The sequence below is a fragment of the Schistocerca gregaria genome, chromosome 1, assembly GCF_023897955.1.
Source record: "Schistocerca gregaria isolate iqSchGreg1 chromosome 1, iqSchGreg1.2, whole genome shotgun sequence".
NCBI lineage: Eukaryota > Metazoa > Arthropoda > Insecta > Orthoptera > Acrididae > Schistocerca > Schistocerca gregaria.
The window spans coordinates 988,295,373-988,312,373 of NC_064920.1; the positions used below are offsets into that span (position 1 = coordinate 988,295,373).

Sequence of the window (17,001 nt, forward strand, 5' to 3'; positions counted from 1 at the left end):
ATGAACTGTGGTATCGTGTTGAAGCTACATGGGCAGCTGCACCTGTACACGCCATCCAAGCTCTGTTTGACTCAATGCCCAGGCGTGTCAAGGCCGTTATTACGGCTAGAGGTGGTTGTTCTGGGTACTGATTTCTCAGAATCTATGCACCGAAATTGCGTGAAAATGTAATCACATGTCAGTTCTAGTATAATAGATTTGTGAAAAGAATACCCGTTTATCATCTGCTTTTCTTCTTGGTGTAGCAATTTTAATGGCCAATAATGTAAAAGTCACACTACATAGATTTTCCACAGGCCACTGTCTCCTAAAGAGAGGACTGCCCTCGGAGATTCTGTGCTCAAATGCCTGCCTAGTGAGGTTTCCACTAGTCTTCAGCTGTGCAAGTTTTCGTATTTTGGCGGTAGGGGAAAAATAGAAAGGGCAGCGACTTCTTCCGCGACCGATGACTTAGTGGCCTTCAGCTGTGCAGAAGGTCCCACGCTAGACGACTCCAGAACACGCAGTGTCCAGTAGAAACTGTTATCACTAACATTAAAGTATTACAGAAGATGTACCATAGCCAAAACTGACAGGGAAGCTCTTGAAGTAATGTCTGTCGCTGAGGACAGGGCGTGCTACAAAAACTGGTTCAAATGGCTCTGAGCACTATGGTACTTAACATCTGAGGTCATCAGTCCCCTAGAACTTAGAGCTACTTAAACCTAACTAACCTAAGGACATCACACACATCCATGCCCGAGGCAGGATTCGAACCTGCGACCTTAGCAGTCTCGCGGTTCCGGACTGAAGCGCCTAGAACCGCACGGCCATCGCGGCCGTCGGGCGTGCTACATAAATGCGGCAGTGAGTAAGGTGTGCATTTTGGTGTGCTCTAGAACAGAATGGTACACTCCGTTCTAAAGACATTGACATAAATGAAATTACGCCAACAATGTAACAATAAGTGACTTAATGAGGTTCTAATGATATAAATATATTACATTGTCTCCTCTTCAGCACACTGATATTTCCGAATAATGTTGGTACAATTTTTCATTCGTGTGTTTACGGTATCTGTAACTGCTGTGTATATAATAATTAATAGTGTTACTGTGTAGTCGTACATAACTAATACTGAAATGCGTTGTTTCACACCGATTCTCGTTTTGTTTTATTCAGTTAAGATAACGTCAGTGGTACAGGTTTCTTAGCCGTTTCTTCCATACAATAGGAATATGATGTCTCCACCCATTTCTCACTAGAATTATACCCTTTCCCATTGGAGTTGTACATTCAAAATGAGGGACCACAAAGAGCGAACAGTGAAGCACAGCAACGCTGACAACTAAGTCTAGTAGTGGCGATATTTTTTGTATACAGTAAGACTGTCCATTGACAGGCGAGGGTGGGAGGGAGAGAGGGGAAGGGATGTTTCCCTGGTCCCTACTTCACCTTCACAGGGATCTCTCCTGAGCTGTCTGCTGTACCATTTATGCAATAACAACTAGTGGAGATTTATGTCTGGCAGTGCATTCTTTCTGTTTTGCTCCGTGAAGCCATGGCACACATAAAGGTGTATAAGAAGTCGCACACTAACTAGAACACAGAGAACAGACATTCACCTTCGGCATTTGCTGCAATGCGTTCGTCAGTTTGGAACGATTTGGCCGTATCGACTAATTATTTTGATGCTATGTGATTAAATAGTAACCCACCACACATCCGGAATTTTGTTTGTGCTACCGGTTGGAGTAGTAGCGGTGACGACGGAAATGGTCTTAAAATTGTAAGAAAGGGGAAATAAACTAGTGCTCGTCAACATTGACGATTTTAGAGATAAGACAATAGCTGTTGAGGAGAAGGGCAGTGACAGCACGTGACAATGGCCTTGTGGGAAGATCTGAACGGAATACAAATCGAAGGGCGCGGACGCTGAGCCTCTATTGATGTTGATAGCGTCGGTGCTGCTAGTTCTGTATTTGATGCCCATGGACGTTCTATAGCTTTATAACAATTTATTGCTGTTGTTACACGCGTGCATGTTTAATTATATGTAAGTCTGCAGCCTTTCGTGGCCGCTGTCTTGATAGTACACTTTTCCAGGTTGTTAGTTCGTCATATTCATGTTCAGTTTCTTCCTACACAATCGACGTTCAGACCCCTCTGCTCAGAGTCTTCTGGTGTTCGTGGTTCAGCTAACCGACGATTGTTTAAGAAGAAATTGAAGAACTGACGAGGCCTAACAACCTGGAAGATTTTACGTTCAGTGTTTAATTCTACCAAAAACCGTGTGTACTACTGCTACAAATCTACAGTGCAACTTTCCTAAAAAGTTTCTACTGGATTACAGTTATTCGGCCTCGCGGGGTAGCCGCGCGGTCTGGGGCGTCTTGTCACGGCTCTTGCGGCTCGCCCCGTCGGAGGTTCGGTTCCCCCCTCGGGCGTGGGTGTGTGTGTTCTCCTTAGCGTAAAGTTAGTTTAAGTAGTGCGTAAGCCTAGCGACCGCCCAGATCTGTGCACTTGGCACGCAGTTACTGACTTTCCTGCCCATCCACCAGGTATCGGGCATCTGCTGTTAGCTTCTGTCACTAGACGGTGTCTTAACGTGGTCGAATGAAATTTTCATTCTGCTCTGGAGTGTGCACTGATACGAAACTTAAAGGAAGATTAAAACTGTATGCCGGAACGAGTCTCGAACTCGGGACCTTTGCCTTTCACGGCAAAATGCTCTTCCATCTGATGTACCCAAGCAAGCCACACGACCGCTCCTCACAGCTTCAGTTCCGCTACGGCCTTGTCTGCTACCTACCTGGGTAGTTCAGATGGTAGAACACTTGCCCGCGAAAGGCAAAGGTCCCGAGTTCGAGTCTCGGTCCGGCACACAGTTTTAATCGGCCAGGAAGTTTCATATGAGCACACACACCGCTGCAGACTGAAAATTTCATTATGAAAACATCTCCCAGGCTGTGGCTAAGCCAGATTTCCGCAATATCCTTTCTTCCAGGAGTGCAAGGTCTGCAGGAGAGCTTCTGTGAAGTTTGGAAGGTAGGAGACGAGGGACTAGCGGAATTGAAGGTGTGAGGACGGATCGTGGGTCGTGCTTGTGTAGCTCAGATAATAGAGCACTTGCCAGTGTAAGGCATAGGTCCCGCTTTCGAGTCTCGGCTCGGCACACAGTTTTTATCTGCCGAGAAGTTTCACTGTCTTGTTTTCTCTATCCCAGTAACTCGCCAGTCACTCAGATTAGACAGTTAGGACTTTTAGGATACAGTTCCGATCTAACGGCGCCAGTATGGAAACGTCTGCTCACACATTTACGTTTCTTCCTAATCGACAGCATGTCTTTACAGAAAGCAAATCTACGAAAGATAGAAATGCTGTGGATAGGCGTTTGGAGAGAACAATCATCTTCCAGCGTCCTTAGATTGCCTTGTAGCCCCATACAATTAGCAGGAAGTAAAATCTGCTGTCATATCAAACTTGCGCATCTGACAAAAGCGCAAACTGCTAGTGGGTATGATTGGTAGAAGAAATTTACGTGTATGACAAAGCCGGATTTTGAACCTACGTATTTTCTAATATTGCTGCTCATTACCCGGTGGCACTGGACACATATTTACGAACACAAAGTGTTTTAATTTATAAGTCGTTGAGCGATGGATCTCCGGATGGACTAAAACTGTGCACCCACATCGACATCTACGTAACTATTCCGTAATTCACACTCCAGTGTCTATCAGAGAGTTCATCGAACCACCTTCACTTTCGTTAACGTTCCACTTCCGAACAACGAGCGGGAGAAGCAAACACAGCATTGTATGGTAGTGAGATATGGACTACGAGAAAATCGGAAAAGAGAACTGCAGCGATCGAAGTGCGTTACTATAGAAGTATGTCGAAAATCAGGTTAACTGACAAGATAAGGTATGAAGAGATTCTCCGCAGAATCGATGAAGAAAGAAACGTTTGTAAATCACTGACAAGAAGAAGGGGCAGCATGGTACGACGTCTGTTAAGACATCAGAGAACAACTTGTATGGTACTAGAGGGAGCTGTAGATGACTGAAACTATAGGTAAAGCCAGAGATTGGAGTATAACAAGCAAATAATTGAGGATGTAGCGTGCAACTGCTGTTCTGAGGTGAAAAGGTTGGCAAAGGGAGTAATTCGTGGTGGGTACCATCAAACCAGTCAGCAGACTGATGATGGTTGGGAAGGGGTAGGGGGGAAATGGTTGCTACTGGATACGACTCGCGATCTCGCCTGTTACATGTTAAATGAACTCTTACTAGCAACTGCTTCGTGATGGATGTGTTAGATCTCGAGGAATACTCAAACGTTTGTGGAAGAGCGACGTTTACTACTGCCTCACTGGTGCGCAGGTTCGCCCGATAAGTCGCCAACTGGATATAATGCATCTAGGTTATTATGGTCCTCCAACAGTTGTTGATACATTAATGCGGACAGACATTCCTCATGTAAATTTGGAGGTTTAGATTTGATTCCATACCACAACGTTTCGAGACTCGTAGTTGAATGCTCAAAACCATATACGTTTTGCATTCTAATCATTTGTGCACTGTGACGTTGATAATCTGTGTTGTGAAGTGCCATTGTAATTTTCACAGACATTAGTATGTAAATTCAAACTTTAATATATAAACTGTGTTCACGCTTTACAGTAAGAGTTAAAATGTTGAATCTTGCTGAAAATGACGTTATGGTGATTTCTATTTCGCATTTTAGGCTCAGTGTGTGAAAAGGTGGGTATTAAACCATCTGAGTTTCAGTAGTGAGTATGTCAGTGTGTATAGTAGTAGCTTCAAAATATTCATCATCTTTCTCAAGATAATCTGATGTCATCGTTACCGAATAGGCGGCTCTGACCGCCGATCACTCAGCAAATACTTAATTGAAAAGATCATATTGCTCTCTCTCTCTCTCTCTCTCTCTCTCTCTCTCTCTCTCTCTCTGTCTCTCTCTCTCTGTGTGTGTGTGTGTGTGTGTGTGTGTGTGTGTGTCTGTCTCTCGTTTCTCTAGTACTATGAAACTCGTATACAGGGTATCCGGTAGGGAATGGGCAGTACTCAGAGGTGATAAGAATGGTCATTTGAAGCAAAAAACTTCATTTAGACATGTGCCCTATTCCGAGGGTTTCCAAGGTAGAACATATTTAATGTACCTTTGTTTTTAGGCTAGTGGCACACACGTGTATGTATTTTCGACCCAACCTCTTTGATATTTTATTCGAACTCAGTCTTCCTCTTCGCTTTCAACTTCTTTCCTCGGGATGTCTTTCTGCCATTAAACTAGCTCTCTGAGCGTGCAGTTGTCCATGGTACGTTGTGAGTGAAGGCGTATGACGAGCATCACATGTGGAAAACCTGTACCACAATCTTCACATTGGCGACAATGCCTCACGGCTTGAATTGTGTCACTGGTTAAACGACAATCGTCATTTACTACTGTACGCTGATGAAGTCACGTTTACGCGGGATGGAATCAACAACACACATAATAATCACCGGTGGCCGCTGGAAAATCCACAAGCTACAGTGGAAACCAATTTCAAAGTTCGTTTTTCTATCAATGTTTGTTGTAACGTGATCGATAACATGTTGATGGGCAGAGTCATTTTAGAAGAGCGAATGAAGGGTCTGAATTACTTGTATTTTTTAGAAAATTCGTTTGTGAACATCTTGAAGACGTTCTTTTGGCCGCAAGAACTGCAGTGTACTTGCAGCATGGCTGAGCACCTCCACATGTTACCAGAGGTGTGAGGGAACGTCTCAACCGGACTTAATCCTAATCGTGGTCGTGGTTATTCAATTACTTGGGCACCAAGATCGCCAGACCCTACGCCATTAAGTTTTTATTTATGGCGTTGGATAAAGTCTGAGGTGACAAGCGATACGTGAATACGCGAGATGAATTACTTTATCGCATCATTGACGCTGCTGCTCTCATTATGGAATGTGTAGAGGCACTCAGACAAAAAAACGTTTGTTCTCCAAAGAATGAACAAATACAAGGAAGCTGACAGTGCGACATTCGAACATTTTTTGGAAACTGTACGACAGATAGGATGTGACGTGTACGTTAATGCTCTGAGGTGAGTGTGTTGAAAATACGTACCTGTATTTTTCAATTAATGCTTTGTAAAATGCATGTTGTAATGTTTGCTCACTGTTGTTCACGTGTATACGTAAAAACTCTACATAGCTTTACCTTGTATTAGATCATCTGTTATTATAAATATAAGAAACTAGACTTCCGCTTATGTACTCTTATTAAACGTACGTAACATACGGACTCGAAGGCAGTGATAATGTACTTACCTTGAGAAGCTGTATTGTTCGGTATCCCATATCATTTTTTTTAGAGCCCACCAGACATCAATGTGGTGTGCAACTTACCTGTGTTACTCGAACGCAGTAGCAGAAGTGATACGAGAAGTGGTGATCTATTATCGGCGAAGGAAATTAAAGCCGCAAATCGCTAACAGTGACAAAAATAACCGAACAATATCCCACATAATCGTGATAATATTAATTACTCTACATTATCTTTTGATGTTGCGATTTTTTCCTTCATTGTAATTTTGAAGGCTTATTCAGTGGTAAATATGGATTGTTGCCAACAGAGTTAGTAATAAAGAAGTATTGAATTAAAACGTCATTCCTGATGCTGAAGTCGTGGAAGCGAGTTTCCTGGATACGTTGCCAAAATAATACTTGGCACGTAACTGCCATGTAAGTCGACAGTTAGCTGATAATAACCTGAGGGGCGTTGATACGTCTCTTTTTGAAATACCATATCCTTAGAACGTCCAATGGGCGACTAGACTAACGAGAGACTAAGCCAGTAAAAACATAAATCTGCCTCACACAGAAAATCTTCGGTTGTTTCGGACAACAAATGGTACACCGTTGCCGTTATCTTGTTACAATAAAACCTTGAGTTAATTTTGCCCCCGACAATTTGCTTACGTTTCTCTTGCTATTTATAGCATACACAGTTGTCAAGAACTACGGGGTCTCATGTCACTGCGTGTAATGTTCTAATATGCTAGCAGCATGCTGACAACAATAGATACATTTTCAAACACAGTTAAAATGATTGTAGGCCTACATTAATTTTAAGAAAATTCAGTTGTGAACTGCAGTAATGGCCGTCCACCACTCTGCCAGCGTTGTAATAACTAGCATGCTTCAGCATGTGTTGTTAACTTCAATATATTCTTGGGGATGTATTTCAGTAGGACAACTTCACAGCTTGTGTCACCTGAGAGATGGCAATGCTGTCTTTCCATCAGAATGACCGTTCGCCGGCCATTTCGGCGGTGAAGCATATGAACATTCATCGAATGGGGCTTCAGTGACAGAAAACTGTGATCTGATCGAAGCAACGGAACCTAAGAACACACACTTAAAAGGTCTTTACATCGTAAGGCTCGAAACTTTTACTGAGTACGCTGAGATTTTGAGGAGGTACTGATTTGGCGACAGAAGAAGACTGTAATTTTGGGAAATTCACTTCCTTTCGTATACAGCTGTTAGTTGCAAGTGGAAAAAAATTAATTTCTTTCCACCAGGGCGTTTCAGACATGAAAAATGTTTTCCGTAAGTACCAGTCCAATCCCGATTTTTTAAAGAATCGAACTCCCATGTATAAAACAAGTTCAAACGTCTGATTACTTTACAGATGAGCTAATGTGTTAAATAATTGACTTTAAGTATGTAAGCGAGAAGAGCTTAGCAAAGGTTTGAAAGTATGCGTAAAGCTTGTTGCAAGTCACTAAGTGCTCTCATTATGAAAAACACTGCACGAATGTAGTGTCGATAATTGGCACTCAGTTTCAGGCAAAAGCTATCTTCTGAACTATGTGTCATACAGTGATATACACGGAGGTAAAAAAAAAGTAGCAACACCAAGAAGGAGTTGTGCGACATACACGAAAGTTGGCTTGCGTGTTTCTACACTTGAAAGATGATATCTATTCAAATTTCGCGCCAATCGAATAAGAGTGGGGCTAGTAGTCGTGCTATGAGGATTCAAGTCAGGCTTGTTTTAAATGCACGCTGCAACGGTCGTGAGCGTTCGTTGCCTTTGAGACTGGTCTCGATGAGTTGGTGTTACTCAAGAATGCCTTTAAGGCGACAAAGATGTCATTATCAACACTTCATTGAGTGTGGACGAGTCGTGTAATAGGACAACAGGAAGCCTGACGTTCCTTCTTCGTTATTGCAGATAAACTTGGCAGGAATGTAGCCACTGTACATGACTGATGGCACCTGTGATCACGAGAATCTATGGTCGCTGGAACACCGGGCTCTGTCGACCAAGTGGCACTGCCGAGAGGGAAAACTATCGTGTTCGGCATGTGGCTTTGGAGCATCGTACTGCACCTGCAGCAGTAATTTGAACAGCAGTCGGCACCCACAGTGACACAACGAACTGTTACAAATTGTTTACTTCAAGGGCAGTTCCGAGCCAGACGCCGTGCAGCGTGCATTCCACTGACCCCAAACTAATCCCATTTGCGACTTTACTGGTGTCAAGCGAGAGCTCGTTGGAGGGCAGGTGGAGGTCTGTTGTGTTCTCTGATGAAATCTGGTTCTGCCTCGGTGCCATTGATGGCCTTGTGTTGGTTAGGAGGCCAATTGGGTGCCTGCAAACAACCCGTCTGCGTGCTGGACACACTAAGCCTACACCTGGAGTTATGGTCTCTGATGCGATTTTGTATGACAGGAGGGGCACCCTCGTGGTTATCACACGCTCGGACTGCATATTTGTACGTCAGTCTTGTGATTCGATCTGTTTCGCTGCCATTCTTGAACAGCGTTCCAGTTGATGTTTTCCAACAGGGTAACGCTCGCCCACATACCGTTGTTGTAGCTCAACACCCTCTACAGAGTGTTGATATGTTGCCTTGAACTGCTATATTGTCAGATCTATCACCAGTCGAGAACATATGGGACGTCATCGGACGACAGCTCCACCGTCTTCCACAATCAGCATTCCCCGTCCCGTATTGAACAACCAAGTGCAACAAGCATGGAGCTCCATCCCGCAAACTGACATTCGGAACCTGTACAACACACGTTTGCATACTTGCATTCAACATTTTGGCAGTTACACTGATTATTAATGCACGTCAGCATTTCACACTTTCAATGGTTTATCTCGTGCTTACCTACACCAGTGATCTTGCAATGTTAATCACTTAAATATGTTACCTACACAAATACATTCCCGAAATTCCATTACCCTACATTAATAATTGTTTGGTGTTGCGATTTTTTTTCCTGTCAGTGTAATTTTGCAGGTACTGTCAGTGATAAATATTGATGCTGTCTGCAAAAGTTGTTGCGTGTAGAGATAGTAGTAAAGAAGTAATGAATTGAAACGTCAGACTTGATACTGAAGTCTTCTGTATAAAGAGCGAAAATGCAGTCAGCGCTAAACTTTTTTCCTTTTATCATTTTGTGTGGGGTGTAACTTATAAAAATTTTCGTAAAGGTTTGAAATTACTTGAATGGTTCTTGTAAGCCGCTAAGTGCACTGATTCACGAATAGTGGATGAATAAAGACAGTTACGTGCGCACCGTCAATTACTCTGTCTCAAGACAGACACAAAGTTCCTATGCCTGTAATACTTGTCTTGTTGTGTTAAACTTTTGGTATACAACTGATCACGCCTCTTAACGAACAGATTGGGACAGAATTTAATTTTTTTTAATTCGGCCAATAATCTCACGAAATATTGAAAGTCAGTTTTTGTTGCCTATGTACGCCGTTAGATAGGGAACCTGCAGTTGGAACCGGATACTCATTTAGTAATATAAGTGTGAGAAATTTCATTGATAATCGCATCGTTGTTTTGGTGTGAGTATGTGTATTTTGTTCTTTGGAAGTGGTTCGAGTTTATTCACTTTACATTCCTGCGTGCTGTTGTGAGTGTTCTACAGGCCGCCCCATGCTGTTTGGACACCACGAACGTTACTCAACCGTACTTATCTTCGAAAAGTGGCTAAATGTAATCAATCGTAATTAGACATCAGTATCACCATCATATACTTCTTTTTCTTGTAAAAACCATGCCTTGTTAAGGCGATAATTCTTCCCTATTTTATGTCGTTCTTTCATTTATAGGTAATTTAGATTTTTTTGCCTTGAGAATATTGAATATTATTATTTTATATCTTGCTCCCCTCCCCCGCCCCCCCCTCCCTCCTCTCTCTCATCATTGTTCTTTCGAAGACATTTACCTCAAACCTGCTATGTCGAAATATGTGCCCAAAATTTGTTTTTGTATTCACTTACCAATTATAGACACGACGCTCCTTTTCTGTTTCATTTAATCTAGTCTCTTTTCTTTCCACAAAGTCTTATTTAATCGGCAGTACAAAATCTTCATCGTCCCCGTTTCGCAACCTGAAGCTAAATCGAACATCTACTCTCGATTATTTCTTTATTTCATATTCGCATTTTTAAGAAATGTTTCGTTGCACGTATTGAAAAATGTTAAATCGCAGCGTTCCTTTCTTAATGAATTATACAATTTTGATATTTTCAACATTGCAGCACCGGCAGCAATCGTGATAATCTAATATATAAGAAACTATCAGCGTCGATTCCGGTAAGGGAACCAACCTTTACCTAGGTTTCAGCCCAAGTAACTGAGCCTTCTTCAGACGAAGTACCTGAATCTATAATATGTCTTTGAGGGCATGGTCTAGAAGTAAAACTAAAACAGCCTTAGTACTTATGTACCGCATTTTTAAAATGTGACTACACCTATTCAGACTTTTTTAGTTTTATTTCTAGACCATGCCCTCATATTATAGATTCAGGTACATCTTCTGAAGAAGGCTCAATTACTTGAGTTGAAACCTAGGTAAAGGTTGGTTCATTACCGCAATCGAGGCTGACAGTTTCTTATATATTAAATTATAAAGTTAATGTCATAACAATACCGCATTTCGTTTTTAAAACATTTTTTTGTTACTCCAAAAGGATGAGTTTCGCCAATAAGCATCATGTAGAAAATTATTCACTCCATTGTATAAATCATCATTTACCCAACCTGATTAGGAAATCGTGAGGCTGTCACATACTGATAATGCCCCTTTGCCTGGAGCATTCAGTGGATCTTCTTGCTGTTCAGCAAACCAATTTCTTGTTCTCGTATGACCACACAAAAAACACAATGTCGCTTGATTACTGCCGCGAAAAGACACAACTCTGTCTTCTTACTCCCTGACAGCAACTTCCTCTATCGGTAGATGCGTAAGGGTCATACCTTCGCTGCTGAAAATAATCCTCTTCTATTGAAGTTTGTCTAAAGAAGCGACACGCTTACAGTAAGTTACTTTGAGCACGTGCCTGTAATTAAATGTCTGAAGACGGTTTCATAATGTAAAACCATTTGGAGACTTATGCCCCATATGACTGCAACACTGCCTGCACTATATCGTATAAGTATTATTCATTATTAGTATGTTTGATGCCAGATCATTCTACATATTGGATAATCAGGTTAATATACAGGATGTTACATTCACATAAATGAATGGTGTGCTCCAATCATTCTGTCTGACTTTCAAAGATAGAGGATAAGTGTGTTGGGTCAAGGGGAGCTTCAAAATGTTTCGGAAGATATAATAAAAGAGTTTTGGTAAGCGTGAAAGGTCTACTTAAGATTTTAGTGAGTAAGCTCATTCTGTTTTGTGTCTGAAAGCGACGAAAAGAAAGAAAGTTAGGATAAAAGCTCTTAGAGAAGAGAGTTGCGACTGTGAGTCCCAGAACTGGGTCTGAATAATAAATGTACCAAAGCTTTCGATTCGAAATCTTGGCTTCTTGCAATACACAGTCGTCCAGGTTTACAGACGAATGGTATTAATTCAACATTTTTTAGCACAAAAATCAGAACTGTGTTCATAATTTTTCTCTTGCAAAAATAAGACTTTTTTTTTTAAATAGATAACTGAAATTTGCCAAGATTTCGTTGTCGTTACTTCCAAAACATTATGAAGCTACGTTCTGCAAGTAAAATGAAGTTGTGTTTTACACTTTGACACAAAACTTTATTCGTCTTTCAGCCACGTGTTTACACTTAGTTACAATCATGTGCTTGAGCTGTTTTGCATTTTTATAGGAACGTGCTCATAAATGAAATGAAATGTGCAGTTTCGTCTTTTTTGCATACAGGTGACATTTCTTAAAATAACAGTCCAATAACATCATTTAATCACCATTTTGACATTTATTTCTTACACTAAAACAAGAAAGATTTCAGAGAAGTATAGAATTAGCACGAAAAAAAAAAAAAGATTTACCACACATGAAGGTCTGTATAACCCTAAAGTATTTCACGAAACACGAGTCAACACGATAAGACGCAAGGGAAATGAACACGGGTTTGATGTTCAACCAACATATTACACTCGTAAAAAAAAAGACACGCGTTGCAGAGCTCCAGTTCTGTGCAATAAATTAATGAGTACAAGTTGCAACTCTTTTCTCTACAAATCGATTATTGTTAGATTAATAATCGGACAAAAACAATCACAAAAATCTCACACAGTGGTACATCACAAGGTTCATGTCTTTTAAAAAGATGTCTTTGGGTATGGGAACTCAAAAAAAGCAACTCAACACGGTTCATACAACAGAAACAAAAAAATTCAAAAAAGCCATTGTGTGCAGTGTTCAAGAGTTTGCTCAATTATGACGTTACTCGAAAGAGTCGCGATAGTGATGTTAATGTCAAGCACATCACGAAAAAGCATTGAAAGTCAGCATTACAAGAGTGGTTTACGCCATTGGTTAAGGTTTTCGTTTATTCCTACCAATACTGGATTAGAAACTATGGCGGTATTGTCATTTCTCAATCTGTTTCGCATATCTGAGTCACATATTCATGCCAAAATGTCGTTTTATAATGAGTACATCCAATTCCGAGACAACGATATTTTTCCCAGTGGCCATATTTGGCTCTCTACATTCGCAAAAAAATAAAAGAGAGGGTGGCAGTTGTGTGCGTTACGATCGGAGCATATACTTGATGAGTGTGAAGCCTGTGCAAAGAGAATGAAAAATATGAGAAGAATTTAAACAAGACGAAATCGCTACAGCTAGTTGACACCTGAGCACGGTGAGGCGGAGGAAACAGAATTCAGCTGCGGCAGGGGTCGGTGGTCTCGGCAGCGCAGCGCGCCTCTTCCGGCGCGCCACTCAGAATTCGATCCTCTTTACCTGGCTGGACTCGATGCCCAAGGAGGAGGAGGAGACCACCTTCTGGGAAGACACGGAGGAGGAGACGCTGGACACGGACGACTGGATGACGCTGGAGCTCTCGAGGCGGCGCGTGGAGCTGCTCGCCTCCACCACGTGCGAGCTCTCGCTCTGCTCCACGCTGCTCTTCTTCTCCAGGATCTGCCGGCCGCCCACCTCGCGGCGCTCCTGGAACGAAACGTGCTGACGTCAGCCTCTGATACAGGCATTTTAAGCGTGAGGGTCACATTTTGCCAGATGTTGTGCTTCTGGTCGAGCAGTAATATCTGCAATATCTTATCAAAAGTATACGGACACCTATTAGCGGACAGCCTTTATCACGGTCTGAACTCTGTTGGGGGCACTTTCAATGAGATGTCTGAACGTCTGTGCGGGAATGGCACCCCATTCTTCCTCGAGAGCGTAAACCAGATAATTCAGTGATGTTGGACGCTGGGCCCTGATCGAAGTAGACGTTCTAACTCACCCAGAGTAATAAATTATTTTGAATAGCTTTTAAGAACTTCTGATTTTGTCAATGGACGACAGTCTTTCCTCGCTCATACCGCTTTTGTACGTGGTGAAAGTTTTTATAAGCGTTAAAATATTGTTTATACGATTTATTGGATTAAAGCTCTTCTCAGTTTGAAGTTGAAAACAGCCACATGCGCTTATATTCAATGTAGTTGCTCGTGTATCTTCCGGGTTGTGTGATCATGTTCCACGCAACTTTATCGTTCCTGACGTTATCTGCAGATGTACACGTGATTCCGCTGACTCTTGCTTATTGACAAATCAAATGTCGGAGAGCACTTCCTGATATATGGACAGTATCTTCAAAGAATCGATACATAAGTTTTATCTTTGACAGACGATAGTTTGCATTGCCTCTTCCGATCACGTGTAAGTTTCTACCTAGTCCCCTTTCCATAGTATTCGTGTCGCTGTCTGACCTCTGACTCGTCAGGTGGCAATACGCAGAGGAACCAGGAGCACCTCTGAAGGTATCCAAAGCAGCTCTGGTCCTAACGCCAGGAACGAAGGAATTTAATGGACAGTGACCATATAACCAGGAAAATTCACCAGCAACTCAGACAACCGGTCACGCAAGCCTTCTTTGTATGATCATTTAATATAGTGCTTCATAGATTATAATTGCAACAGTAAATTTTGTATACCATTACAATACCATGCGTAAATTACATTCTTCCAAATGTTTGACCGTGCTACTTAAAAAACATATTATTGACTTTTAAAAAATATATATTCAGTCATTTCCAGAGAAAATGACTGCAAATTTTGTGACCGGTAACTTTTCCAACGACTCCCTTGAAAAGTATTTCTCACGTTAGTTCGCACGCTCGCATTTTACTAACGACGTCAATCAGAGGTTTGCAATTTGTTATAAATGCTCTATCACAGGCTAGCAACAAATAACACTTCAAATGTAATTCTACGGATTCGGTTGACTAGCCGTACTTTACTCCACCGGAAGTCCCTTTCAAGCGTCTTTGGTAGATGGTATCTGTTGGGTATCAGACATGCTTTTTAAAAGAAAATTACATTTTCATGTCATAACACAAATTATTGTATATAAAGGATCTAATCGTAAGGTTATTAAACTTTTGACGCCTCTTCTGCGTGGTAGCCGCAACACAGGATCTACAGGCAGCAGAAACTTTCAGAAGAATGGCTAGTTTGGGTCAAAGAAGTGGGCTGTGAGGCTGTGTGGAAGCCAAAGGAGTGGTTTCGAATGCCTGTTAGTGCATTTGCTGGGTTGTCAACATACGCAAACATACCGCTACAGAGTAAGAGTGAAGGAAAAATATAGACTATGTGTTTTCCACTCTGTTGTTACCAGCGAGTGTGATAGAACAGCGGTCAACTCCATTGAGCATAAACTGTGTTGTTTCTCGTCTCTTCTGGCGTGCTTTTCGAGGCACATAATGGCTATCGAATAACAGAATGGTTCAAATGGCTCTGAGGACTATGGGACTTAACTTCCGAGGTCATCAGTCCTCTAGAACTTAGAACTACTTAAACCTAACTAACCTAAGGACATCGCACACATCCATGCCCGAGGCAGGATTCGAACCTGCGACCGTAGCGGTCGTGCGGTTCCAGGCTGTAGCGCCTAGAACCGCTCGGTCACTCCGGCCGGCTAGAACAGAATGAAACCAGGATGAACAGTGTACAGGAATACCAGTAGCGTGTCTCAAACCTATGTTTTCCCTATTAACATACAAGCAGCACACTCAGGTAATGAAAGCTGATGGTTGTTATTTGAAGAAATATGGACTTCCAGTCTTTTGGAAAACTCATTTCAAGTTATTCCACTTTTCTATTCTGAACTTCAGATTATCAACAGTTCTACCACTTCCATAGTATTTCTCGCGTAGGGATCTTGAGAATTGGATTAGAATCATTACGCCACCTGCGGAGGCGCATAAACAGTAATTTGTCTTCGCTCAGTACGCGGATGCAGCAGGGCAGGAAACCGCTAATACTGCAGTGAAGCACTCCCTGCCCTACGCTGTACAGTGGCTTGCTGAGTATGTGCATAATTCAGATTCTGAAGACATCAGTTTATTTTAACTTCAAATCAAATAATGTTTTATTTAAAAGTGATAAGCAAGATGTTAATTCCGAGTAGACAGGTACAACACATCTCTGAAAATGCTGCGAATACTTAACTTTCTTTTAAGATATCTCTAAGTGTGCGCAGTCGTCCATGAATGAGACTGCTGCATGAACGGGAACAAGTGGGCACAGAACTATTTGTTTGCACCTGAGAAACCTCTCAATCTTTGCCCCCACTTCTATGTTTACCTGCCGCTCGTTCCTCGGGTAGGAGGTACTCCTAAACATTTGCCAGTGCCACTCCCACCTCTTACTTGATATCTTACCTCCGAAGAGGAAGCTTCCATGCTGGAGGAATGTTCCCGAGAGACGACGTTTCCTGTGGGAGTTACTTCCATTTTGTCACTGCTTTCTGGTTTTCTCTCGTTCAGGAACCTGCTGTAACACAAACAGTCGTGCATTAATTCTCTTTTTAAGCGAATTTTAAATTCATAAGTGTGTCATAATAAGATTTAAGATGGCGCACACTGAGTTAAGAATCTGACATCGGAAGATGACGACACTCAAATTGAAATCATATACATGCGAAATACAGGATGTTCAAAGTGTTCGCAAAAAACTCCTAGGGGTGAAGGATCATGGCATAGGTAACAACTTTTGTTAGAGACAAAATGTTCCGTGACGCTAGGTGTCCTTTTGTGTTGGTTGTGCCCCTGAGTGACAGCAGAGCGTGGGCACTGTGCTGCATGTGTCTGCAATACGTGTTGCCTATAATCCAGTCATCTGCTCCTCGTGAAAGGACGAAAGCCGAGCAAAATTGAAGTTCCTGGTTCGCTTCTAAAATACCTTTCTCTGCATTCTCAAGGGTTCTTTTTTTGTTGAAAATCACTCTAGTATTTTATTGGGGTCGGTGTTATTGAACACACCTGGTAAGTAGCCCATGCTGCTCTGGTGAGACCTCGTCGTCCCACGGCTGGCTATTACCAAAGGACTTCTAACGTCACCAGGAAGCATCAGCAAAGATTTTCTCTCTAACAAAAGTTGTTTCGCAAGCATGCTCTATCACCTCCAGTGGTTTGATGCAAAGACAGCCTGTGTAATTCATAACATTGTCTGCTGCATGAATGAATATTTAAATAGACAATAGTATAAAGTGTGCGG

The 17,001-nt window shown here is 42.0% G+C and overlaps 1 protein-coding gene across 37 annotated transcripts in view; it reads right to left on the reverse strand.

Moving 5' to 3' along the window:
- LOC126277939 (synaptopodin-2) overlaps positions 1-17,001 on the reverse strand; it is a 388,910-nt gene that overhangs the window by 263,238 nt on the left and 108,671 nt on the right. For 20 of the 37 annotated variants that reach the window (XM_049977858.1, XM_049977839.1, XM_049977828.1 and 17 more), the window contains 2 exons: positions 16,167-16,275; positions 13,243-13,449 (listed from right to left, as the gene is read on the reverse strand). In XM_049977858.1, the coding sequence (XP_049833815.1) occupies positions 13,243-13,449; positions 16,167-16,238 (279 nt within the window). In that variant the 5' untranslated portion in view covers positions 16,239-16,275. Of the gene's footprint in view, positions 1-13,242; positions 13,450-16,166; positions 16,279-17,001 lie in introns of all 37 variants that reach the window. The other 17 variants (XM_049977868.1, XM_049977848.1, XM_049977698.1 and 14 more) reach the window with 1 other exon arrangement.